This window comes from Mixophyes fleayi, chromosome 11 (assembly GCF_038048845.1).
Source record: "Mixophyes fleayi isolate aMixFle1 chromosome 11, aMixFle1.hap1, whole genome shotgun sequence".
NCBI classification, from domain to species: domain Eukaryota; kingdom Metazoa; phylum Chordata; class Amphibia; order Anura; family Limnodynastidae; genus Mixophyes; species Mixophyes fleayi.
This window is the reverse complement of record NC_134412.1, coordinates 72,362,040-72,379,319: the sequence shown is the minus strand read 5'-3', so window position 1 is coordinate 72,379,319 and position 17,280 is coordinate 72,362,040. Positions and strand designations below refer to the sequence as shown.

Sequence of the window (17,280 nt, the reverse complement as noted above, 5' to 3'; positions counted from 1 at the left end):
ATATAATTATCCAAGGAATATTTAAGAGTTTGTCAAGAGGAAGAGGAGAATTTAACGATCATTTGAATATCCACGAAAGCTGTCGACTTAACCGTTGATTCCGCTATAGCTTGAATAAAGAAAAGGGAACATTTCAAGAATCCCTAATGGAAAATGTACAATTATTTATGTACAACACAGGTAAACAGTTCTGTAACCAAGACAGCGGAGACTTCTGGCTACCTTTGGCCAGTGCTTACAGCCCTACAACTGGGAGCAGTTTGCAGAAATACATTTTCTAACTTCAGTACCAGCTACAGTCTGCGAGATAGCAGACCCCTGAACACGCTAAACAGCAATGAACTCGCTGTGCCCAGCTGCCCTCACATTTTCACATTAGTAAATGCCTGCAATCTAATGAGTAACAACTGCAGATTGAGCTGCATTTACACTTTCTTTAGCTGCCAGCTCCAATGGAAGAGGTTTAATAAAGATTTCTCTTTTCAAGACAGCAAATGCTTTATGCAACTAAACTAATCATATCTTTATGCGGAGAACAAAGACCCCCGGCATCTAAATTCTACAGCTATTCCCCACCCCCATACAGACCAAACATGTCCTGCTGTAAAGCTAGTGGCACCACCTGCAATCCCCCAGCACTGCTTCATCCTGCTGCAGAGACCACAACACGTGTGTGTCTCTGATCTGACACTTTCCCATTGCCTCTGTCCCTGCGAGGTGGTGCCAGAGTGTCTGTGGACTGCTTCTGGCACTTCCAGCCCCTGATTTATATTACCAGCAGTCTGCCATTAAAATATTTATGAAGGCATTACATCCGTGCGTGCTGTTCTAGGGTTGCAGAGGAGATCGGGCTCCGTCAGCCAGCAAACAACACAATGCTAATTATCAAGATTTATCTGCTCCCTTTGGAGACAGAGGTGCCTGCAATGTACTGCACTGCAATGCATGGGAGGTCCTTCCAGCAACAAGGGGGTCCGGAGCTGGGGAGGGGGAGTCACGACAATTAGTGTTCCAAGAGGCAGAAGGTCATGATCCGGTTCTAATACCACAGATATAGGATAGGGACACTTATTGTACGTTATTTAATGTCATCAGGGTTAACGTATTGCAGATATCTTCTGTACTAAACAGTTATTTATTTCACATGTAATATATCAGAATATGATAACATCACATGACCATAGGACACTTGCCCTTACCAATGGCACCTAGTGCCATCAGTCTCAGTACGTTATTATGGGGTTCAATATAGAATAAGGGACAACTACCCAGGGTGTTAGAACATATCACATTTGTAATAGCAGGAGGACGGAAAACATCGACAGAATGTAATAGACAAAATATGTGCACACACTTAAGGCACGCTTGGAGAAAACAGGCGTACACCAAGATTACAATGAGCAGTAGACAAAGAATTAATTTGATGTACTACGGTCAACACTGTATGTGATGCTTCTTCCTTTCCTTGGGGTTACTCCAAGCAGCAGGTAACACAGTGATCAGAAGATGCAGAATGGAAGTGACATTTGATGCAGTAACGGAGGTAATCAGCTGGCTGGAGATGCGAGGTGTCTGACACGCACTAACCGTGGGGCTTCTGCTGACATCAAGGAATATCCAAACAGCACAGGATAGTGAGTAAACTCTTAAGTGTGCCAAGCCTGCTGGTGGGGTTCAGGAACAAATCCCATGCACACATCCACTAAGCTCCAGTGACCCTGCCCCATGACTGTCTCTAACCTGGATATAGTCTAGTAAGGCCAGTAATTCTTATAGGAGTCTGACTGGTCCAAAGCTCCTTTGCACTTATTCCATGATAAGTGCTTCTACTTATATGTAATTGTGGCATAGAATCATCATAATCAACTATTTATTTATATACTGCCACTAATTCCGAAGCGCTGTACAGAGAACTTATTAACATCAGTCCCTGCCCCATATTCCAGGAACTCAGCAACGAGGCGGACAATGAATGTGGTAACACATGCCGAAAATTATTTGTGTTATTCATTGCAGTTTCTTGGTGGACAAATGAATATTCCATTGTATTTTTATGGTAATTACCAAGTTTTAATCATGTTATGTGAATTCACTAAACGGTTATTACAAATCAAGATACTACTTTTTAGATATGAATAAATGAACCTAAAATACATTGTTTAGTATTAACCTGAAATTCAACAGTAACTGTGTTTAAGATTTTACCTCTCCACTCTATTAGACAGCTGAAGCCCCTCCCAAATCTGTATAGGATCGGATAGAGGTCAAAAAGCTGAAACTGCATTTCTGGGACATCCCTAGCTCTGTTGCTGTGTATGACACTGTGCATTGCTGCAAACTAAGCCTACCTAGCTGTCAGTCACTGGCTGCTTGTATAGCTAACGTAGCACCGACATGCTAGTAGCATGGTGGAGATATTGCAGTTAATTCATGCATATTATTCTGCTTAGAATTACACATTATATATATATATATATATATATATATATATATATATATATATATATATATATATATATACATACATACATACACACACACACAAATAGTGTCTTTATTTATCCTTTAACTTTTCAAAAAATGTATTATTTGCCATGAATTTTTCATAAAATGGGATTAGACAGTCTGATACACTTATAGAATGACAATATATGCCCCTCTGACGGAATATTCAGAATAGAATTTCACAACACGAGACTCAATATTGCAATGCATTCTGGGAGTGTGCACGGCTTATGGAATATACAATGTCCCAAAACTCTACTTACCACAGCATCTCTGTCAGACACCCCAAAGGCGCACTTCTGCCTCTTGCTAGTTATGTAGGACGAATTCTCTTGGATCTTCTCCACCAGCTGGCGCATCGGCTTGCAGTAATTGGAAACTTTACATTCTTTCAGGAAAGATTTCAGCTGCAAGGGCAAAAAGGAGAAAAGCAGACAGAAAAAAATGAAGACCATTAGGGTTTGCCAACAGAAGACACTGGCAGTAATTAATTGTACATGTGCTCAGTGTGAAGTAGTTATGGGTATAGTGCGTAAACACAATATAATACAGAGACATGGAACAGCAGACGTTTACCCGTCACGTACACAGCGGAGGACGCCATTTTGTGAGCTGAACCAATATTCATGAAAAGACAACTTATGAATTCACTGGGAACCAATGACATTAGAGATTTTTTACCTCAGCAATGTTGCTAGTTCGAAGTAAATAAACTGCAAAATCGTGCCTACGGATTTGTTCCACAAAATGGCTGCCTTCACTGTGCATATGCGATTGGTGTACTTTACCACACCAAAATCTAGATGCCAACAGACGTGGGACCCTCGGCTGAATTTCAATGGCCAGTTTTACGTCCTTCTTAAGTAATCTCTAAAACCCCACAATAATTGTTCATTTATGATGACCTAAAGTGCTAATTATGTGTCATGATAGTTTTTTTGATCTGGACTTTCCCTCACCTCCCTCAGATCATCATTTCCTCCCTCTGTTATAAACGTTATACATGTGTGTGATGGAGATGTGTGCACAATAGAGAGAGATGTGTGTGATAAATGTGTTTTTATCAGTTGGAGGATTTGGAAAATTCTAAGTCAAATATGACAACCACCCCACCCCCAGAAAGGAAAAATAAAACCTGCAACCTTTATAACATAAAAATACAAATGAAAATGCTTTAGCTAGTTTAGCTTCTCTGTAAACCCTGGCGAAACGCCCACCTGGATACATATCCTAAGGCCGCAGTACCACAAAGCACAGAGCGGCTGTTTGCACATCTGCAGTCGCGCTGAGAGGAACCCCTCTGGCAGGAGACTGCAGGCTCTGTTCCCAGCTCCCCTCTTGGAGTTGTGTGCATACACATCTGGGATCAGGCAGGGATAGGGGAGGGAAACTGCTAACAGAACCCTGAGCCGCAGACAGCCTGGGGGTCTCCTACGTGTCAACGTGTGGTCTAAGGGATGACGCATGAAAGAAGGTGGGGAACGAGGGGGCAGGTTTCCAAATTTCCCTGCTAACGTCAGCTGAGAGCGCACGGCCAGCCTAATCTGCTTGTGTGTGACCTGCAGTGCATTACATCTGGCTCTCCTTGCACAGCAATATGTGCCTATCCCATTTCCAAAGTCTGCAGAGTATATAGCCCAGGCCAAATGGGAAATTAAAAATTCCATTTTAGGTGCCAGCCGGCCTTAAGTTTAGGGAAAAAAAGCGGAAAGCATTAAAAACCCGCAGCAAACAAAAAACCCCCACAAAACAGTTATACGCTGTGTGTAAGACAAAAGACGCAATAAAGCCGTATTTTATTCCTTACCGAAGGCATTAACTAACATTTCACAGCAACTTGCCTTAGAGAAATGAGACTTCGCAAAGCCATAGAATGGTGAATAAAGAGATATCTTGTGATGAGAAAGTCAGGCTGATTGTTTGGCAAACTTCACAATAATTAATATGGGATGATTGACCCGCAGTTACTAAAACATCCTGAATCCCTCGCAGCTGCAGGCTGAAAATAGAAATGCTGGGAGTGCTTGCTGCCTCCCAACAAGAAAACTGATCACTGACATGCATCCAAACCGCGGCCTGTAACCCCAGAGCTGCTTGACAGGCGCAGGATGCTGAGGCTGCCGACGTTCTGCCAAGGTTGGAATGTCTGCCAGTAAATAGTTAATAAAGGGAGACTAATAGCTACACGCCGCTCCGGAGCTGGGATTTGCAGTCTGCCAAAACAACTCTGCCGCCTCTCTCTCCCAGCACGGGGGGGAAGAGTGCATGTCACAGAGACAGAGAGTGCTTCACCCGAAAGCCGCGCCAGCCGGCGATTATCAGGATAGATGCTGTCAGGCTGCCAGAGATGCTCACACACACACACTGTTCTCTCTAAGGTTACATACTGACTAACACCCACGTAAGCCACGTACGTACGGACACACACCTCTCCCGCTCCGTGGGTGTTCGCTGCAGGTTTATTTGCTACAGCCTTAATGCGTGCAAAAGAAATCTTATTCCATCAAGGAACTAGGAGCACATTGCCCATTTATTCCTTTACCCGATTAAATAGCTATAAAAAAGAGAAAGCAATAGCAAAAACACCAGTATGGTTATTTTATAGAAAATGTGTTATGTCACAAAGAAAGAAGCACTGTTCTCTGCACATGTATTCATGATACCGACTGATATAAAGCTACTTATTCATACCCACCAATGGAACACTGCCCCCTATGGTCAAATTAGTATAAACACCTGCTTAACTATGTATTAACTTTAGAAGAAATTATACCTTAATCATGGAAATAATCTTAACAAAACCAATACGGCAAGCTCTACCAAACCAAAAAGCAAGGGAGAGGGAATTTTTTATCCTTTGCACACCGGACTTCCTGTCTGTGAATCCTTTAAATAACACAGCACGAGACTTTCAGATGCTAAAATGGCTATTAGCAAAGTACAATAACAGTCACTCATATACACAAGAGTAGTGACATAAAGGGGGAAATTCAATTGGCCGTGTTACTGCCAAAAGTAACGCGGCCTGCGGACCATTACCGATATTACGGTAAAAGTGCACATTATTACCTTTAATACCGTCATTTTAACACTGGTTTTTGCTTGCAGCTCAGGGAGCCGTGAGGAGAAATCAAGGGTAAAATAACGGTAATAGATTTAACTCTGCGTTACGTGTCGAAAACCTCAAATTGCACCAGTCCCTTGTACACAAAATGGCTGCCTTTGTGTGTAGCCCTCAGGGGGGTGTTTCTGAATGATAATCCAGACTGACTGAGGAAAGGAAACTTATTAATGTGCATTTGAATAGGGGTTCGAGCACTATATTGTATTTAATCTGCATTTCCTGCTCGTCCATGTGTACGCTTATTAGCCAATCAGATGGATGGAACGGTCAGGGCAGCAGGAGATAAATGTGCTGATCACATGGGGGGCAGTGACCTCTGCCCACGTGTGATTGTGTCCGTGAGGACAGGGCTGCATGTGACGGGGCAATGTCATGTCAGGAGGTGAATGCAGGCAAACAGACTGATAAGTGCTAGGTGCAGGTCCTCAACGGCAGAGTAATGACGTGAGGCTCCGGTCAAAGCGGAAGAGGTGCAGACACGGCTCTGTATAAAGTTTATACAAACAACATCTCTGTGTAGCTTCTGATAAACCTTTTTTCCCTGTACATATATTACAGAGAAGGTAGACTTTGGTTCTGAACAGTGCGCAGCAGAGCTTCCATAGCCAGGTTCACAGCTGGGCAAACAAGTCAGACAGCCCAAGGTTACAGCAAAGTTGGTTACAGTGATTTATGGGGAAATGACACAGACAGAACCAGGGGGATGGAACAGATTGCTCTCCCTGCACAGAGAAGTCTATGCTTTGTATTATGCACAGAACTCAAGTAACAGAATACAGCTCATGTACTTACGCCACAAGCCGCAGCGGCATGGCGTTATACAAGGCTAAGATGATTGACGGAGAAATGCCATTGTGCACCTGGGATATATCGTGGAACCTTCACATGGCCGGTTAATCTGCCTCTTAATAGGCTACAATAAATATATAGCATCCAGCACGGCCCAGGCTCATGCCTGTATATCTGCACTGGAAGTGTGGCCTGTGTGACCGGGGAAGAGCGGTTTCATCACATACTGGTCAGGGATTTTATACGACAGGTTGGCTGCTGATTGCTAGCCAGCAGAGGGGAGAGATTTAATCACAGTCTTTCCCACGTAACATCACAGAACGGAGCACGAGAAAACTCGCTTTTAATTAAAGCATTTGTAGTGTGTTTGCCAGTTAGTCGTGGGAATATTAATGAAAAAGCCAAATCACAGCACAGAACATACTGTTTCAGGAAAACTGTAATGGGAATCGTTTCCACCATATTAACTTAAAAAAAAAAAATCAATGATGTTCATGACTCATGCCCATACATACTGATATACAGACAGAAATGTGCTATGACTAGAACATGATTACCCAAAGCTGTTCTGTGCCCTAGCGTTCCCAAGAACCTTCAACATCTACGATATCACCCCTCACAAATAGTCAAGAAATAGCATTTCAATTTTTTTTTTTTTTCTTAAAGCAATCTATGAAAGGGAGGTTGAGGGGCTACTATAAACTACTGTACAGCTTATTACAAAGTAGAGTTGTAGTATGATCACTTCTTCTATGTATAGTACATATGCATGGATCTATCATACCTGTATAATACATGGAAGCGCCAGTTCAGGAAACCCAATGAAGTGAGCCTGGCTGTGCAGATATTCCAGTGTCAGGTCATAGATCTGATCGATGAGTCCATCCTGCAGACAAGAAAGTACATCCAACATTTCTACTAAAGATTACCGTGAGCTCTAGAGTCGTAAATGAATCACCCTCTCCCCCGAAAGACGAGGAATGGAGCTACAGAACAGTAATATTAATTCAGAAGCCACTATCTGATGTCTTATAGACAGTACAAATTCAATTGACTGCTGCCTAAAATATAGATAGCCAGTGCCAGATACGTACACTGCACAGTCCACCGTGGCCAGTGTACAATATAGAAACCTGTTACTAGTGGTACCATTGTACTCCCGCCAGGTTTTGAAGTTGCTATCAAGCCTCTGTCACTACAGACCTATAGCACCTCATTTGCCTCCAGACTGCCAGCAGTCAATAGGCGCTCAAAACAGGACAGGAAACTAAATGCTGACAGACAATAATAATAATAGTGGATTAGAGCGTGTCATTTCCTGCACTGGCTTCTAGCACCTTTACAATTCTGCCATTCAAACAAGATATTCTATTCAGCTCAGTACAGGAATAGCCCCGGACACCCCCAGTGAGAGGCACCTAAGACACATTAGCCCGTATAAGTAAATAAAGATACATCACATTATAGGCTCACAAGTACGACACTTCTATGTCCTATCCTGTATGTTTCACACCATGCATTTATTAAAGACAATGTCATCTTCTTTTAATTCAACAATTAAAGCACATGCCAAGACAACACATAAAAAGATACATAGGTCTTTACCCGGAAAACTTTCTCCTGCAGGTTGGCGTTGGACAATTTTAGGATCACGGCAAAGTTAATGGGTTTTACACTGATCCTCCCTGGTCTTTTGTCAAAATTCACCTGCTGGAAAACCTGCAAGAAAATAAAACATAGAAGTCCTAATGATTAAATAAAAAAACACGTACTGTCATGAGAAGCACAACACAACAAGACTACAGCATAGCTGCACAATGAGCCGACGGTCTAATATTCATGTTTACGGTTGTAGGTGGGCCGTCTTGTAGGACAGGTGACCGCAGAAGATTAGTATTGACTAATGTGCCCTTATAACATTATAGTGACTTTGAAGGGAGTCCATCTATTATGGACAAAAAACCTGTTCCCTGGGCAGAGTTCTGGCCGTAATCCCATTAACAATCTCTGACAGGACCTCAAACTTGCTGTCCATCGCCGCTGCCCAACTAACCTGATCCAACTTGGGCAATTTTGCTACGAGATATTTGCAAATATTACTTCATTGCGGTGTTCAAAGTTAATTAGACTGGATTCATTCTTCTTAAAAGATAGAAATTAATATACTAAATAATAAATATTATTCTTTTTGGGGGGAGTAGGAGGACTACTATTTATTTTAGGAGAACTCTGAAGATAAATGAGTGACTACCAAATAAACATTCACATTCTAGAAAATACAACATTCTAGGCTGCGAGATGAAAAGTCATGGGGTAAATATTTTCACAACACTGTATATAAACCTATGTAGTCTTCCATCTTCAATGTCCACTCATACCTGGTATATCATCAGCATTTATTTATATAGCGCCACCAATTCCTCAGGGCCCATAAACATTAATCACAGGTATCATCATCATTTATTTAGCGTCAGCAGATTCCTTAAGCTCTTTACAATTGGGAACAAACAGTAATAAAACAATACTAGGTAATACATACAGACAGAGAGGTAAGAGGGTCCTGCTCGCAAGCTTACAATCGATGGGACAATGGTTTGATACACAAGGGTAAGCTACATCATATTGAATATTTGTCCAGCTAGAATGCAAACGTTACAAAGTATTTAGTGGGCTGTATGCTCAGTCACAAAACTATGTTGGTTAGAGGGTTGTTGTCTTGTGTTAGCTGTGTAGAGGGTGGTAATAGGGTAACCTAGGGAGAATAGGAGGGTGGTAGAGGAATATTATAAGCTTGTCTGAAGAGGTAGGTTTTCAGAGCACGCTTGAAGGCTAGAGGAAAGTCTTGTGGTGCGAGGGAGGGAAATCCATAAAGTGGGTGCAGCCCGAAAAAAGTCCTGTAATCGAGAATGGGATGATGTGATGAGAGAGATAAATTTGTATATCATCTGCATAGAGAGGATACTGAAATCCAAAGGAGCTTATTAGTTTTCCTAGAGAAGTGGTTTAGATAGAGAATAGCAGAGGACGTAGGTCTGAGCCTTGTGGTACACCAACTGATAAAGGAAACTGAGCAGAGGAGGATCCAGAGAAATTAACACTGACAGAGATTAGATAGGTAGGATGAGAACCAGGATAGGGCAGTGCCTTCAAGACCTAGGGATTGTAGCATCTGTATGAGGTGAGAGTGCTCATCAGTGTCAGATGCAGCCGAGAGATCCAGGAGAATTAGAAGAGAGTAATCACCTTTAGTTTTAGCCGTGGTCAGATCATTGACAACCTTGGTCAGCGCAGTCTCTGTAGAGTGTTGAGAGCGAAAGCCTCATTGAAGAGGATCCAACAGGTTGTTTGCAGAAAGGAAATGTGTGGGGCGAGTGTAAGAAATTCGCTTGAGAAGTTTGGAGGGGCATTGGAGCTGAGAGAAGGGGCGCTAATTTGAGAGAGAGTTTGGGTCAGAATTTTATTTTTTTAGAATAGGAGTAATCACTGCTTGCTTGAATAGTGATGGAAAGATACCAGTAGAGAGAGATCGATTACAGATTTTAGTTAGAGGTGGAATGAGCACATGAGACAGGGACCTACCAATTTGTGAGGGTATAGGATCAAGAGGACAGGAGGTAGAGTAGGAAGATGAGAGTAGAAACTTCCTCTTCATTTGTGGGATCAAATGCTGAGTGGGTGTCAGAGGGTGCTGGGAAGGAATTGAGCCGATTGCTAGCCTAGGGAGATGATACCATTTCAAGTCTGATCTTATCAATCATGTCCTTGAAGTAGGAAGCAAGATCCTGGGCATCGATGGTAGTCGGAGGGTTTGGGGTGGGAGGATTGAGAAGAGATTTAAATGTCTTAAGGCGTTTGGGGTTAGAATCAAATGCTGTGACACTATGTTTAACTTTCAGTACAATATCAAAACCACTTTAAAACAGTCTTATTTTTAAATGGAGATGGGAACATACCACAATTACACTTCAGTTTATTACAGATCCATCTCCACTTGGACTAAACAACTTTACGAACAATAAATTAGGCCAGATCTGCCCTACACAACAAACACAGCTCAATGAACTTAACCATACATATTGAAGTGAAAGGGTTAAAGCATATTAGTGATATGCCTGTTTAAACACTGAGCCATTTTCCAATACGCTTCCTGTTAGGTGCTTCTGTAAGAGGTTTCCACTGTGAATTCAATCATTTAATTAGAAAATGGTTCTTGTAAAACCATTAGTGAAGGGAATCTTTAAACCTCCCGTCTGCTTGCAAAAGGGCACACTCACTGCGCAGACTTTACAACCTCAGGTGTCTCGGACAGATTAAAGCGCTCCTGCTTTCTCCATCTACTCTATTCCCAATACCGCAAACTAGGCGCAACATCCAATTTCTTCCAAAAAATAATATATGTAATTAAGTGAAGTCTTAATGGCTTAAGCATTCTCGGATGTAAAATAGGATAATAGGATGCAATATATTTTCAAAGCAGGTGATCGGTGACATTTAAACTGGATCCATTGGCTACTATAGCGTGGGGGCAGCTATTTGTTGAGTTGAACCAATATTTAGTTTATGAGTTCACCAAGATCCAACTAAACCCAAATACACAGGGGGAAAAAAAACGGACAGGATTCTTTCAGTGTAAAGAAAACATGGCCCACGTCAGTGCTTTGCAAGTAGTCATGACAAAATCTAAATTACAACAAAACCGCTGGCCACATGGATTACTAGTGGCCTCAGGAATTCCGGGTTGACAATCGTGATGTAGTCGCTGGCAAACCAGATTTCTGACCCTTACGATCAAAAGAGAAAGAAACTCTTCTGACACTAAATAAAATACCAGATAAATGTCTCCCTCTTATCTTACCAACACGGAAAGTCACTTACACTAGAAATAAAACGTCCAGAAATCACAAATCAGACACTGATGCATAATTAAAGTACAAACCTGTATCAAACAAATGGATAGCGTTATCATTTTTATGCATGAATGAATCAGGAAACGTTACATGATAGTGACAGGATTCCTTATCGACATTAGACGTTCAGAGCGAGAAACTATTCACCATGTGGAATTCAAAGACGGAGACATTGTATTGGCTGAACCAACAGTCACTAGAATGCAGAATATCCCAACACAGACGCCACCATATCAATAGGATAACTTTTACTTAAAACTTTGCAGCAAAAGAGATGAAAGGGAGAACTGCCCGGCTGTTACACCAAAGACAGACGGATGAAATTATTGTACTTACAACATGAGATGAAGCAGCGATTACACCATGTATGATAACTTATTTTTGTCTTTATTTCTCACCTACAAGATGCCTGTAATTAATCAATATAAGTCACACATATTAAGACGGAATAGTATGTAATACCCCTCATCCACCAAGTCACCAGACAGCGGGTGTTTATGCTTTATCATGTCCTTGCAGGATCGGACAAACAGCCAATAGGCAATAGGTTGCCAGGCTAACAGACTGGTACATCTGGCTGCTGTCAGCCAGCCTAGCTTCCTAATACAAGACAGTCTTCAGTACACCTGCCACAATCTAAATGATCAGCTGTCTTCATAAGCCAGTCTGCAAGATAGAGATACAATGCCCTGACGGCTCCTCCCTTAGCCAAGGATTAAATGGTTCTAATGAGAAGATTTGGCTCAGCTAGTGTAGAACAGAGGCTGGTGCACCAATGCCAGCAGAAGACAAGTACAGGATATACAAAATGCAGCGCCCACCTGCCTCCCACTAAACACCACCGCCCGCTCCTTCCTGCTGGGTGGGTATTAGCAAAATTATACTTAAAAGTAATCATTGCTTTATTTTCCGCCTGTGCTGTTCAGCCATGGCTTTATAACAGAGGAGTTTATTTTTGTAGTCCAAGGATTTGATGCAGATTTGTTGTGTTCTCTACTTGTGATATAACAGAAAGCAGTTATGCATCATATCAATGGGCACAAAAAAAATAAATCAAAACTTCCAGATATAAATACATGGCTGTAAACGGGAAGCCAAAAATGGAAGCATTGTAGTTAGTAAAAGCTACTGAAGAGGATGTACATGTCATAAGGTGGAATCCCCCTTTAAATAGGCTTTGCTCTAGGTTTTCCAACATAGTGATCTCCTTAAGAGGACTACGGAGAGCCATGATCCAGTGACCATATGCGGAGTGCCCGGCGGAAGTGCACAGGAGGCAGCAGGCCGGCAGTAAGGGTAAAGGGATGGACCGTGGAAGTGAAGCTGGCAGGAGAGAAGAGGATGTGGCCTGGACAGAGGCTAGCAGCTGTACAAGTATTTCCGTACGCTTAGAAACATCTTGGCTGTGGGACAGACTCCGCATCACACAGCAGCATAAACCTCCGGTGCTTCCCATCTTCACCCCCTTCGCTACCAAAAACTACACTGAAGCCAAGAACATTAATAATCCATCAACCCAAACCTCATCCCCTTATGCACCGTCGGGGTCAGGTCTGGAGAGCCAGGCCAGACATCAGATGGAAGGAGTGCTCAGTGGAAAAACTAACTAACTTGGGAGTAAGGAAACTACAGATGCTGACCAAGAGGGAAAACAGAAGGGTGGGTGCACTAAACCAGCACACACAGAAAACAGATTTCTGCTCCTCCACTAGGATTAGCTGGAGATTTATCACAGGAGGTAATGTCGCAATATTGATGCCGGCTGGTTGAGATGGTGCTTACCAACCATCATGGTCAATGTTGCACAAATCTACTGCTCTGTTGATAAACCTCCTGGTATATAGAAGCCGTTATTCTACAACACTTGGAGCGATGCCTTTCCAATCCCTAGAGAGGTGGGAGGCATCCTCACATCGGCAAGTGGAAAGTTGGACTATCAATAGGTCCTAGGCCTGTCAGCCAGGGATGTTTGTAAAAACCTGTCTCAAGTACATAAATTAAATAAATGGAGCATACCAAGTGAAATGTAAATGCAACTCCCCTTTTACAATGGTTTTCTGATACAGGCTGTATTATGAAGTAGGGGTATGTCTGTAGTTATAGTACTTCAACTACTTAATCTCCAAAACTTAAGACTTTATAGAAATGAAATTAAAACACGTTGTTCAGTGCTACCCTGACTTCTGTCTGCAACTTTATCAAACTTTACTTCTCGACCTAGTATAACCTACTCACTTCATTACAGAAAGCTTAGGTAGCACCCATGTTAGGGACTAATACGGAACACAATGAACACTTGTAGAGATCTATTTAATACACCTTAGTTTAGAGAACGGATATTTGTACTGCCCTTTTGGGCCACAAGTAATACACATAAAGGAGGACTGACAATTACAGGTAAGAGCAGACAGTGTAGTATAAAACTAGAGGTAATACTGCATGTGACTCTAGACATGAAAACACCCTATAGAATAAATACTGGCCTAAGTGTCAGTGAATGAGGTAAGACGTGTATCAGTGACATAACATACCTCCAGCAGAAACGGTAAAATGGGGATGAAGACTCCGGTGCTGTCAGACAGCAGCGTCAGGGCTCGTATGCAGTGCATCCTCAGAGGGAAGTAACGTATGGTTGGGACAAGCCTGTCATAGAGAACAAAAAGGAAAATATGTCACTAGAGCTTCATATGTCTCATGGCCGTCTATGTCCAAAATAAGAGGTTATCGTTTTGTTGTAATTCTAGTCATTATTTTGCAAGATAGGAACAGCTTTGTATACAAGACACTGATGTTTCTTTGCAAAACTGTAACTTGCACACAACCATTGCAGTATTAACCAACGTCTCAGGAGTTCTAATCAGTAAATTCTAAAATCAGTAAATTCAACAGAAGAAAAAAAGTATTTCTCTAGCAACTGACCCCTTTCAGCCTTAGGGCTGCTGTGTGACACATTTAAATATCCATAAATGGCACAGGTTACACGTTTTATGGGATTTAGTAAATGAAATAAAAGGATTTACATATTCTACGTTAAATGGCGGTAACTATTTTTTTTATTTTAAGAACCATGAAGAATGCAGAAAAGCAGCCAGTTTTACCCTCTCTTTCCATTAGTCCCTCAGACTGACAGAAGTACAATGGCATTAAAAAGCATATCAAGCCCTGTGTCCTCTATGCAGCCAAAAAAAAAAAAATTCCAAAAAAACGTGTGACTGCAGCATTCAGCACTGTACACGGAAAGTTTATCGAATGCATCATCACGTTGGCTGAACAGCCAAACACCTCATAAAAGTGTTTATAAGAGTGATCAAGTATGGGCAGCAGTTTCCCAGATAAGTAACTTGGCTCATCCTTAGCACAACCCTGCAACAACAATGTGTGAGGCTTGGGACAATGGTGCCACCTGCTGGTACATGTAGGGATGTGCTCCATGTGCACAACTATTGAAAACGAGACATTCATAAAAAAGGTGTAATGCATTTTACATATTTACCCCAAATCAGACAGATTAAATTTTCAATACATTGTCCACAATGACAATATATAAATATATCTACTGTATTGTTTGCTATTGAAATAAAATATATTACACTATACAAATATAGCACTGTTATATATACTATTTTCCCCTTTTCTGGGGTCTTCGCAGTCTCCATAGATGTTTAGATTACAATTGTTTTAATAGTATTCAGCCCATGACCATGTTGTTATAGCATAGAAGTGGCCACATTATTTACAAATCCCTGGAAAGGATTGCTCTGAATTATACTACTGTCACTTTTTGATACATTATAGAATGAGATAAAATGTTAATAAAAATAAGAATAAACTGTCAATATAAAATATCTTCATTAACTGCAAATGGGAGTGAGCACAGGCATCCATTGGGGGGGGAATTCAATTCCCCCCGAATTTGCGCGGTGTTAAAACTGTTACCGTTATTATGGTAGTTTTAACCCGGGAGCTGTGAGCAAAAAGCCTGCGATGAAACTACCGTAATAACGGTAATAAAGTGCATTATTACCGTAATAATGGTAATGCACAGGACGTGTTACTTTTACCCGTAACGTGGCCAATTGAATTCCACCCATGGAATCAGGGCAGACTTTACTTTCCTCTTTTTACTGGTACCACTGTCATATCAACGACCACAATCACCAAGTGAAGAATCAGACGTATAGATATAAGATTTTACAATAGGACAATCAGACCTATGTGTGTTTATGGAGGGTATGGTACTTTTATGTATCACTGTGCTTATGGTTCAGTATCAGGAAGGTAGTGATGAGATAGCTGCATGTAAACGTACAGCCAGCGTACGTCTCTCAGGGTAATTACAAGCACAGGCTAAACATATATTCAAAGATTGAGGGCAGGAGACCAGTTTGTTATGTTAAATACAGCTCCCCCCATTTATTGGCAGCTTGGTTGAACAATGTATTTTGCACATGGACACCTATTTGTATACATATGTCCATTTGTGGATATGAGGATGGTTCCGTTGTATCATGATATATGTCAAGGCCTTCTGAATGGAACCTTTCACAAACCTGGAAGCGGCCTTGTTTATTAAGAGGATACAGAGTTTAAAACAAAATAATGGGGCATCAAAAATACATGCTATTTGTGTGATTAATCTGCGAGTGATATCTTCCAGGCAGAGGCAGGCAGACAACCTGTACAGGTGTCAGAGCTACAGTACTTAATCTATGAATGGAATATTGGTGTGACTCCTACCTGATACATCCGGTGATGACCTGGACCAGCGGATAAATGAGAGGCTCCAGCACATCACTGGGGTGGATTGTACTCAGCACCCGGCACCAGAGATACAAGCAGTGAATGTATTGCCAATTATACACGGACTGATAAGCCCCCTGTACGGAAAGGAAGAATACATTATACAATGCATTAGCTAACAGGTGCTGTACTTGGTACATATACATTCAGTTCATCATTGGATATTAAAGGGTAGCTGAAGCCTACAGAATACTGCAGATTGCCAAAATTCATTGCAAAACAGATGGAACAGGTAAAATGCAGCAAAGCTAGGAGCACACACATTGCTACTGTATATAGGGCGGTATAATGTAGCCGTGTTAGCTGCCTAACTACACCGACGCGGCAAGGGCTTACATTCTGAATAACCCTTTCATCTGCATCCTAGCAACGTAATATTAACCCCTTGTACAGAGGGACCTCCATACAGCGAGAGATCAGCCGCTAACGAGCCAGCAGGATACCCACGTACAGAGTGTTTGTGCCTCATTCCCCAGTCTAATGAGTGAGAACCAGCAGGGAGCACTCATCAGCTCTACACATAATTGCGCACAATACGGTAGACTGTAAAGACCTTGGGGTTCTCAGTATGAATTATTTTCTATACTTTTTTTTTTTTTTTTTTAAACTAAAAAATTAAATAACTAAATCCTATAATTATACAGTAAGCTCTCTGCGATGTGGCCTCTTTCGTCTTTATTTGAACGCGTGCTGTGGAAGGTCCAGAACCACACAGAATGGCTCAAGGCCCCGATGTTTCTACAGTGGGAGGAAGTGTGCAACAATGGTGCCACGTACTGGCCGCCATCTTTCCCACGACATTTATAAACAACGCGCAGTGGAAAGAGGTTGCATGAAGATACTGGGTTCTAAGTGCCCAGAATAGAGACTGGATTTCTGCATCCAGCAGCTTGGGTTTGCATTGAAAGGACACAAATCTGGGGAAAAAATAATTGGCTTATTTGAAGCTGTCTGAGCTGTTGAGTGAGAAGTCTTTGGTTGTCACGATCCAATTAAGAGTTTCCTCTATAAAATCCTATAGCCAGACAGGGAGTATCATAAACTGCAAGAACAAATAATGTATGTGTAGCTTTATACAAGAGTTTATGTAATATAGAGGTAAATATGAATCAATAACCTAGAATGCAGCAAGCCGCTCCCCTTTCAGTCTTACCC

At 41.7% G+C, this 17,280-nt stretch overlaps 1 protein-coding gene across 1 annotated transcript in view; it reads right to left on the bottom strand.

The window, feature by feature from the left end:
- The window catches only part of NOC2L (NOC2 like nucleolar associated transcriptional repressor), a 48,897-nt gene that overhangs the window by 15,547 nt on the left and 16,070 nt on the right, over nt 1-17,280 (bottom strand). The window contains exons 11-15 of the mRNA XM_075191627.1: nt 16,063-16,202; nt 13,857-13,968; nt 8,024-8,137; nt 7,203-7,304; nt 2,769-2,912 (exon numbers count right to left, since the gene is read on the bottom strand). Of these exons, the coding sequence (XP_075047728.1) occupies nt 2,769-2,912; nt 7,203-7,304; nt 8,024-8,137; nt 13,857-13,968; nt 16,063-16,202 (612 nt within the window). The remainder of the gene's footprint in view (nt 1-2,768; nt 2,913-7,202; nt 7,305-8,023; nt 8,138-13,856; nt 13,969-16,062; nt 16,203-17,280) is intronic.